The 10,222-nt window shown below is 40.0% G+C and overlaps 1 protein-coding gene across 2 annotated transcripts in view; it reads left to right on the forward strand.

Annotated features, from left to right (window-relative positions):
* The window catches only part of c21h3orf58 (chromosome 21 C3orf58 homolog), a 35,188-nt gene extending 25,195 nt beyond the window's left edge, over positions 1-9,993 (forward strand). For both annotated transcript variants that reach the window (XM_005797807.3, XM_023326469.1), the window contains exons 3-4: positions 3,121-3,424; positions 9,446-9,993. In XM_005797807.3, coding sequence (XP_005797864.2) covers positions 3,121-3,424; positions 9,446-9,792 — 651 coding nt within the window. In that variant the 3' untranslated portion in view covers positions 9,793-9,993. The remainder of the gene's footprint in view (positions 1-3,120; positions 3,425-9,445) is intronic.
* Positions 9,994-10,222: the final 229 nt, after the last annotated feature.

Genomic DNA, 10,222 nt, shown 5'->3' on the forward strand with positions numbered 1-10,222 from the left:
TCTGCCGTCGCTTTACTTTTGCTCCCATTCAGGCCTGCAATCTGACAACAAAGAGAGAGATGTTTAGCAGGCAGGTCTTTGCCGGTTTACTCCTCCTGTCTACTGAAGCGAAGAAGCGAAAGACGCTCTGTTTGTCTCTTCTGTTCGTCATCTCTCATTTCTCCTCCTTCGCACTCCTCCTACCCCCACCAACCAACCACCTCCTCCATCCACCTTTCCCTCATTTATCTATCTGCCCTGCGGGGGTGAGAGAGGGACGCTGGTGTTTTACAAAGCTAGTTTAGCTGTAACAGTGGATGGGCTGCTTTTTGTCAACAGCACTGAAAGCTTCAAATATTTCCACCAACAGGAAAAAATGCATTCCAGTAGCGTTTATTATGGGTCAAAGTACGGTGTGTGGGCTTAAAAAGGATGTACCATCTGATCCATCATCTACTTAATCGTTTTATAGGCAACTTTAGAAATTAGAAAGCCATTTTAGATTTATAGCCTATTAAGTCTCTAATCCTGAAATCTCCTATGAGGGGAAAGCTTACATGATTGTCTCCTATCCAGCTAGTATTTGGAAAGTGCTGTCAGTCCAACTCTGTTTTATTATTTTATTTTTTACAGCCACAGAACCTTCATCCTGTCAAGTTTTCTGTCTCTGAAAATGTAGAGAAAGGATAATAAGGCGAGATGATTTGGAGAAGTCCCAGTGAGTCATTGCCAAGTGACAGGCACAGACAGACAGGCTGCAGGGAAGCAAGCACTGCTTTGTGGACAGACTTTTTGTCTTGCCCACAATTGATTGGGCAACCTCAAGGAAATGGATCCTACTAATATGGCATGTAGTTTATCATCATGCTCTGCTTTTTCTTAAACTGGACAGAGGCGATGAATTAATTCCGTAAAAAGTGATGCTCTGTAAAAGGTCAGTCTTATGTGTGGAAAGTTATTGCGACATAAACAAGGTGATTTTTAAATTGATCATATTTTGCTCTATTCTAGGAATTATTTTGTTGCATGTTGCTCTACACAATCTGAGGGTTGCTTAAGGTGAAATTCCTCAGTGATTCTGTGGTTTTAAAGTGAAACTGAATTTTTTTGTTTCCAGTGCATTTCCAAATGGTTTAAAGCTCCATGAGCTTATTCACATTTTGTCTAGTTACGATCTCAAACTTCAATCTATTTTATTAGGATTTTACTACTATTAGATTTTAGATTTGACTACTATTAGGATTCTACTATGAAATCTAAACCTTCTGGACAGTGCGCGGCCACAGACCTTAACACAATGCAGCATAGTATGTGGTGCCATAACCACAAATAAAAATGATGAGGGTGAAGTGAAAGGAGAACCAGTATGACAGCTCAAGAAGAAATTGTTAATAAAAGAGGAAAGGTCACTTGACGTCACTTGCTTGGCAGTATTTTTTATATTTTAAACAAAAATCTAATCAATAATTATCAAAATTGAATGATGGGAAATGCTTATATATGGTACCTTTTTCAGCCATATTGGGCATGCCTCCTTTCTAGTTATTCCATAATCTGTCTTCATCTTCAGATGTTTAATTTGCTTATTAGGTGACTTGACAATTGTTTGCCACTCTTTCCAGATGTTTGGAAATTTAAAAACATGAAATTTAAAACCTTTTTCCTTTCCCTCTTAAATGTGCTGCTTAATTCTATGTCTATCATGCACAATACATTTACCAGTAGGTATTTTACTGCAACATGGTAAATGCGAAAAAGTTCACACGGTATGATTACTTTCACAAAGCACAGTTGCCTATTCTTTAGCTTTTGCATCTAGTTAGATCTATATGCGGTATGGGTCCAGCTGTTATCCTGGAGATACACCTTCTACGTAGCCAGTGGGGAGCATTGCAGAGGGTGGTTAACACGTACGCCTGTAAATAATTTGTATTCCATTAAAGTTTAAAACAAGTTGAGGCAGCCATGCATATTTAACCCCCTCATACCCTCTCAGCAGAAATTGAAAGCTGGTAAAATATTGAATTACCGAGAGAGCAGACTGGGACGCAACAGTCATAATAGTTCACACCTTAGCTGCAGCGTCTTGGTGTTTCCTTTCCAACATTTCTCTTTTTAGAGAGAAGCAATGAAGCGCTGCCGGTTGTGTGTCTGCATCGGCTGCGGGCCAGAAAAACGGCAGAAATTTGTTACATGGAAATTGTGAGCTGTCATTAGCCGAGCATATGGCAGGTGTTTATTATGAAAGATTGAGGCCCTTGGTGGAGAGTTTATGTTACATGATGGGAGCTTATTATCATTTGCAGCAAAAAAAAAAGAAGTCTTGCGTCGGCAGAAAAGTTGGATTCCGTCTGTTATTTTCCATCGATTTTGTTCGACTGCTGCAACAGCCTGTGACAATGAAATGGATCTAGAAGAGAGAAACAGAGGGAAGGAAAATTGGGAAATGCCAGAGCTGTAGTCTCATAGCAGCTGGAGAGAGAAAGTTTGTTTATTTATTTATTTATTTTTAGGCAAATTTGTCTTTCATTTATTGATAGCATTTAAAAGATAAACCTGCTAAGCTGTAGGTTTATCTTGGTGTTCTGAATCAGTTGGAACCCATAAGATGCAGTGAAATGCTGTCAGTTTCCCAAACTGCATTTAACCGGGTTAAACAGCACCACGAAGCAGTTTAAACGCCCTGCAGTCGCATCAGAAAGCATAAGGCTTTTCTGCTAACTGCTCCCTGCCACAAATCACCCCCTATCAGTTCTCTGGAAGCACACAGTAAAGCAGCAAGCTTTGGCTCGTAGCTGTAGGGCTTAAACACAAACGGACTCTATGCTTTTATTAAATTTAATCCGTTATACCCCAAGCTGGCGCTGCTTCACGTGATTCTCTGGCTCATTTTCAGCTATTGTGTTTAAAATTGTATATCAGAAATCACCCAAGGCTATACCAGCGTCTTGTTTTTTTTTCTTCCTTTTTTAACCCCCCCTTTCATCTTTCTCTGGATTCAGGAACTGATTTCAGAGCAAATTAAAAAAACTATCCTTTGACATGGTGACTGTTTCCACAATTCATGTGTTAGCCTTTACCTTTCAATGTCGTTCGTTCTTTCACCACCTGACCTTTTTTATCCATGTTTTTCCTTCCCAGAGCTTTCCATCGGATGAAGGGTGGCCGTTCGCCAAGTACCTGGGAGCGTGTGGGCGCATGGTAGCTGTCAACTACGTGGGCGAGGAGCTGTGGAGCTTCTACAATGCGCCGTGGGAGAAGAGGGTTGACCTGGCGCGGCAGCTGATGGACATTGCCGAGCAGCTCACCAACAATGACTTTGACTTTGCCCTGTACCTGCTGGATGTCAGTTTTGATAACTTTGCAGTCGGCCCTCGGGACGGAAAAGTCATCATAGTCGACGCCGAAAACGTCCTGGTAGCAGACAAAAGACAGATAAAGCAAGGTGAGGGTCATTGTCTAATCGTTTATCACATAGCTGCTTCCATTTCTTTTTTTTTTCTTCTTTTTTTTCCGTCTTTGACTAGCTATCAAAATGCACCTCTGGTAGAGATGTGTAAAAATAAAAGGAAGGAAGTTACTTTTCTTTGCTCTTTTTTTTTAAAAAAAAAGCTGGTAATTTTATTAAATTTGATCTTGGGGAATGGGGGGATCTTGGGGGATGAAAAAATAGTTTGTAAACATATAAAGTGAAAAAAAAATAATTTTGATTTGTGACATTTCAGTATACATTTAGCCTAGATTTTTCTTCAAAGTCTCCTGGTATTTCTAAGAACTATTTTCAGGGGTTTTGGAGGAGAAATGTATCCACAGCATGTTAGATCATCCACCATACTTAAGAGTTGGAATATAAACATATTAAGGTAATGATCTACTTTTATGTATTCAATCCCAGTTTAAACGTGGCTCTGCGACATCTGCCAAATGTCACATTAATACATGAGAGAAACCAGGCGCTATGGATTACTAATAAGCTTCTAGAAATCTTGTCTACTTGAAAAAGTAAATCAGAATTTTGAATAAAAAAATTTAAATAAATTAATTTTAAAAGGATTATTAAATGATTTTGTGAAACAATAATTTTTTTGCATGAAAATCTGTTAAACCTCCAGAGAAAAATTTAAAAGGTTACATTTTTCTCAGTATGACATTGAGCATTTGCAATTAGACTAATTTCTCTTAAGGCTTTTTATACATCTTTTGACAAGGGTGTTTTTAAATATGATATTTTTTCAGCTCTTCACTGGAGAAGCACAGTTTGCAAACTGTTTGCTTTTACTTCATGTAATTTGCACAAATTGACATTTTCAAAGTGAAATTGCTGATTTCGTCCATAACCTTACTCCTCGTCCATCTCTCTTGTTCATCACTGTTCCTCAGAAGCTTGAACATGACATGAGGCATTGACCATAGTTTCAATTCTGCAAAAAAGAGATTTGAATGAGCAAGCACTGAATGTTTTAGGAATGGCCTCTTGAGACTTTAGGCTAGATTTGCATATGCTGGAAGTCTCCTCTCTTCTAAGAATATATCTAGCAACACCCCCACTCCCTCTAACACATGCGTCCCCATCAAAGCAAAGATTGTTCGGATAACGAGCCATCTCTGCTGCCCTAGATTTTTGCCTCGCAGATAAAAAAAAAAAAAGCATATAACAAGGTCCAGGAAAGCTATACATCACACCCTGAGTGCTGCTGCTCGCCCCCCTTCAGTCTTCCTTCCAGCGGCCACTTCAGAGAGAGCGACGGCCACCTCGTCCGACACTTAGATTTGTCCCCTTGTGCTGAAATCCTATTAAAGTGATAAACTATTGTGTTGCTAGATGTTGAGGCTTCACCATTGTACCCTGTGACGAATATGAGATATTGCTTGTAAGTGAAAGGGAGTGTGCATTTCCTTTTTCTTTTTTTTATATACTCATAATAGAAGCATTGTGATAAATTTATCCTGGGATAAAGCGGCATTTTACCAAATTACAAGCTTCAACTCCAGGAAACCACAAAGTAATGCAGAACGTGTGAAGGAACTCCAACATCCCTGCCATTTTTCGCTTGAATTTCTGCTTCATTTCTGCGTGATTATGCTTATGTGTGTTCAGTATTTGCCTTCCTCAGAAGTGTGTATATTTATCTTTGTTGCCAAGAGCTGCAATTTTCCAGCCTGTCACCGAAGCCCTTTGCCAGTCCTGGAGCACAATCCAGGTTGATACTCCCTTTGTCTGGCCCGACACATTTAGAGCCTGACAACTCAAGCTGCTTACCCCTGGCCTTTCAGAGCTTAAGCCTCAAGTTTATTTGCTTCCTTCATGTTTGTGTGCCTGGATCTGTTTGTGTGTGTGTGTGTGCCAAAGCGCTGCAACGCAGCAGGAAGAAGAGGGGGATCATGGTGGTAATGAGCATTACTAGGTCACGGCCGTGTGGTGAACAGCAGTAGGAAACAGGCGCGGCAACTTCCCAAGGCTCTGGGAACAGAGAAGCCAATCCCTACAATTAGTGCCTGAGCTGGGAAAGCATGCTGAAGCGTGCGACTCCAGAGTCATCGGTCCAAACTGAAACCAATCGATTTGTAAATCAAACACGCAGAAAGCAACGTGCCAATCCACCCTCTTATTAGAATCATCCATATGGATGCAGGGGGTTCCGGAGACGGGGAGCTGTGCCCTTTTTGTCTGCACAGTTCAGTGGTGCGAAATGAGCGATTTCCCCATGATTGAGCTCATGGTGTCACTGCCTGGCTTGACAACACTCGTGTTACTCATTTTCCTCTTTCTCCTTTACACAGTCTCCCAAAGATGCACTTGCTTTTCCCCTCACACTTGTCTCTGTTCCCAATATCCGACTTTCTCTTCTGAACTCAACAGTAAGGCTATGTTAACGAGGTCTCAGGCCATGCCTTCAAAGTTTGTTCAACCTTGTGAAAGGTAGAGGTGTGAGAGGAATGCACACAGGTACAATCTGAGCTCTTTAACGTGGAAGATACCAGATTCATGAGACACACAGGGCTAGATGGTCTTACCTCACCTGATTCTACTGCTGATTTGAATAGAAAATGATTTAGTTTGCTTTGTAAATTTGCCCAGACCTGCAGGTAGAAAGAAACTCAGAATGTCTTACATAAAGCATTCATTGCCCTTAAACTAATGTGCTTTAACATATTTTTATGAACATCTCATGTAGTAAACTAACACAAAAGCATACGATTGAAATACTGTTAGTTTTTTTAAACTAATGCAAATTTTTAAGGCTGGTCTGGATTTGTATCCCCACTAACAAAGCAACATGGTGCTGCCACCACCTTGTTTCATAATCGGAGTGGTGTGATTTGTAGTGTCGGCTTTCCACCTCAAATACTGTTTTGTATGAAGACTTAAATTACCTTGTCACCTTTTTTCACATGTTTGCCATATCTCCTGCCTCTGGAAACAGCGCTTCTTATGATGTTCTCTGAACACTGGTTTTCTTCTTGCTATTCTTCCATACAGGACAAAATTTTTGTCTACACAATTAAAAGTTGCCCTGAGCTGTGGATCTTAGTAACTCCATCTTGTTAGCATTTTGCAAAGAAGGAAGTTGCACTCACATCTTCCTGTCTTCAATAGTCATTGGTGCAGCATGTGAGGGGTTTGGGATTTTTCAAAGGGTTTGGTTCATTTGACAGTGCAGTGTTAAAGCGAGTCACACCAGCTAAAAATGTAACTAATGTTGCAATTTTGGTCCCCAGTCAAACAGAATCTGCTGGACTATCAGATGTGAAAACACCCTTATATAAAATACAATGCAAAACATGTAGTCATAAAAAAGAAAAAAAAAAAAAGCATTTGGGAGCCATAGGCTGCTTCCCTGCCCCAGCTAATTACTACACAGGTAGTCACTGAAGACACTTTTTTGTTTGTTTTGTTTTTTAGCTTTTATTTGGGGGCATCTGAAAAACCCTTTAGCTGCCATGATGCCATTGGTGTCCTCATAGATCTATTGACTTACATGGACGCACTGGAGTGATGGTTAGTCTAAATAAAAATGCATGCCACACTTTTGGGATTTGAATTCATTTTTATTTTTCCCTCATTTTCCTTCCTCTTCAGGCATGCATTACAGTCTGCATATGGCACAAAATCTCAATGAAGGGCATTTAAATTTGAAAATGAATCCTGACAAAATGTGAAAAGGTGCTCTTGTAAGGCACTATATACTCCACTCATAACGTCCTTTTTGCTTTTTCCTGAGACTCAAAATAGTTTGCATATGTGTCCTTGAGTATGTCTTTCTCGGCCCTATTTTTTTCTTCTGAGGTTTTTCTAACCGGTGTGTGCGCGGGGGGCACAATTTTGTGAGAAGAGCAGGACACTCTCCCGATGCCATCTGTCAATCAGCGCTGAGGTTTGACGCATGACTGGTTCTGAAGCATTAATTGCTTCTCACCTCACCTCCCTGCATTTTCATGTACATCTTTATATGCGCCGGTGCGCAGATATATCCATCTTCATCACCCACTCTGATTGAGGTTGATGTGTCTCGCCTTTTTTGGGGGGTGGGCCCCACAGTGAGGCCCCCCTCTTCTCACGAACAGGCCAGTTCTGGATGTTTGATTGAGTTGTTCTGATGAGCCAGAGGAGATGTGCATTATAGTGCCTGATGCACTGATTATATGTTTGCATCCTCTGGGTCCCCTCCAGTCTACCAACAGTGTTATTGATCTGCTTTTAATGCGCAAACCAATAGCTCTCTCATCATTCCAGGTTTTTTTTTTTTTATTGCCTCCCTTCTTTCCTAACCCAATCCTCTAAAGAGAATGAAAAAGGAAAATAAAATGAGCAGGGGAAAGAATTTTATTTGCTCTGTAAATCAAGTAAAAGGGTTCATTTCTGTCAAATAAAACTGTAGATGGTTGTTCGGCTGTGAGCCCTTAAACAAAAGGGCTTCTCTCAATGGCTGGAGACTTCTTAGAGATTCTTTGGTTTCTTAATGTTTATAAAAATTGTGGGGGTTATTTAAATACACGCAATAGTTACATAAATATAAATGACAAAGAACAAAGTCTCCAACTACGAGAGGTGTGTGTGTAACTTCTGTTCAACATTTTTAGTTTTGTTGTTTACCCTTTTTTTAAAAAATCATTAACATTTCCTAAAACATGGAGCAACCAGGAGCCAAGAAAGCCCCATTCTTAAACCTGCAAAATCCAAAGATTTGAATTTTAAAAAATGTTAATGTAACATTTTCTTTTTTGTTTTTTAGCAAACTCTGTTTTGACAATGGTTACAAGCAACCTTATATTTGCAATTTACATAGTTAGAATTTGTAACTATCACCCGTGTATTTGTCAATGATAAAGATTTACGGTGAGATATCCAACCAGCAAATTTGAAACCTTAAAGCGAAAACATTTCTCACCATTCTCTCTACTCTTATTAGTCAACACACAGTACAAGTCATAAGAGCCAAAGAACTCTGTTGTTTAAAGAAAATCCCAATATTTTTCTGATCAGTGTATACACCATACATAATCAATACCAAATCATGCTTACAACACCACACTTTGTTGCATTGGTTAGGATGCAGTTACCGAGTGAAGACATTCAAAGTTGAAATTTTCAGTATTATCAGGGTGTTTTAAAACTTACTACAAGAAGCAAAAGCAGAGGTTGTGGCATATTATGTAAAAGAAATATGTTTTCCATTCACTGAGACTGCAAGAGAGCAAGGCTTTCATAAGATAACAGGGTCACTCAATAGGGAGGAAAAGGGGCTTTGGTTTATTATTTTAAAACATGTCATGTTCATGCTTTAATGCATAGTGGATTGTGAAATGCTGGCAGCTTTTGAATGCTAGTTTGTAATGCTAGTCATGCTAGTAGCTAATATAAGATGCCAAGCAAATTTAAAATGTTTTGTTTTTTACTTCTGTTTTTAAATATTTAAACACTGTTTTGCGGTGGCATCTCCTTTACCCGGTGTAAGCTATAATTAATGACCACTTGCAGGAGAAAGCTTTAAAATTTTATTTTTTATATCTGACACAAAATGGTTCGTTGAAAGAAATTAGAAACCTAAAATTGGTCTTGGCAGAACAAAGCCTTACAAGAACTAAAGAAAAAAAATGAACCCAAAGCTTCCTTCTAACTCTGGGGAAAAAATCCGATGTCAACTTTATACATAAAGCAGATCTAAATTAAAAAAAAAGGTCAATAGTGCTTAAGTTGTACCAGTGAGCAAACCAACTAAATGAAATGCAAACATAGTAAATAAAATTATGCAATTCACAATGTTTACTATTACTATTATGAATTGCATAAGTAATCTAACAAAATCTAATTCTTTTAAATGAAAAGCCAAAAAGAAAAAAGAAGTATTAACTAAAGATTTAAGTGATTCTATATCAGTGTAGAACAGTATTAAGCTAGATGTTTCACCCACTGCAAAGGTGATTTTAAAAAAAGTGATATAAACATTTTTGTGTCCACCTGCAGACAAGCCGGAGAACTACGACGTGTGGTATGAGAGCCGCTTCGAGGAGTGCGACAGGGAGGCCTGCCTTTCTTTCTCCAAGGAGGCCCTCTGTTCCCGGGTCACTGTGGACCACAACTATTATGCCGTGTGCCAGAACTTACTGTCGCAGTACGCCACGTGGCGGGGAACCACCGGCGGCCTCCTTCACGACCCGCCCGCTCACATAGCCAAAGATGGACAACTTGAGGCTTTGTTGGATGAGTGCACCAAACCTAAAAAGCGCTACGGCCGCTTCCAGGCGGCCAAGGAACTGCGTGAATACCTCACACGATTATCTGCCGCGTCCTCCTCTGCCATGGCAAGGTAATGCATGGGGTCGGCATTAGCCCGACGCTTTGAGACATGATTTTGTACTCTTTATCGCTGGACTCGAGCTATCGGTTCTTGTTCATGATGTCATTTGCTCCCTTTGCGCATTGGAGCAAGAAAAAGGTGTTCAAATCAACTTTGTTAAAGCCCTAGCTTTTACCATGACTTTTCTGCTTTGTTTAAGAGGATTGTGGCACTGCAAAAAAAAAAAAAAAAACTACCTGAGCCAAGAGAGCGAGGTTACGGGGTTAACCTGTCGGCTCTCAGGGTGGGCTACCACCTCTGGAGCAGAAATAAGGAAGGGCTCCGGTAAGCGCATCCGTCATTGGAGCCAGGCTAACGCAAACCAACAGTAACCAAGCAACAGCAGCAGTAACATCACACAGCCCAGATGATGATTATTTTCCTTTTTATGCCTCAGTTTCTTC

Source organism: Xiphophorus maculatus, chromosome 21 (assembly GCF_002775205.1).
Source record: "Xiphophorus maculatus strain JP 163 A chromosome 21, X_maculatus-5.0-male, whole genome shotgun sequence".
Classification (NCBI taxonomy): domain Eukaryota; kingdom Metazoa; phylum Chordata; class Actinopteri; order Cyprinodontiformes; family Poeciliidae; genus Xiphophorus; species Xiphophorus maculatus.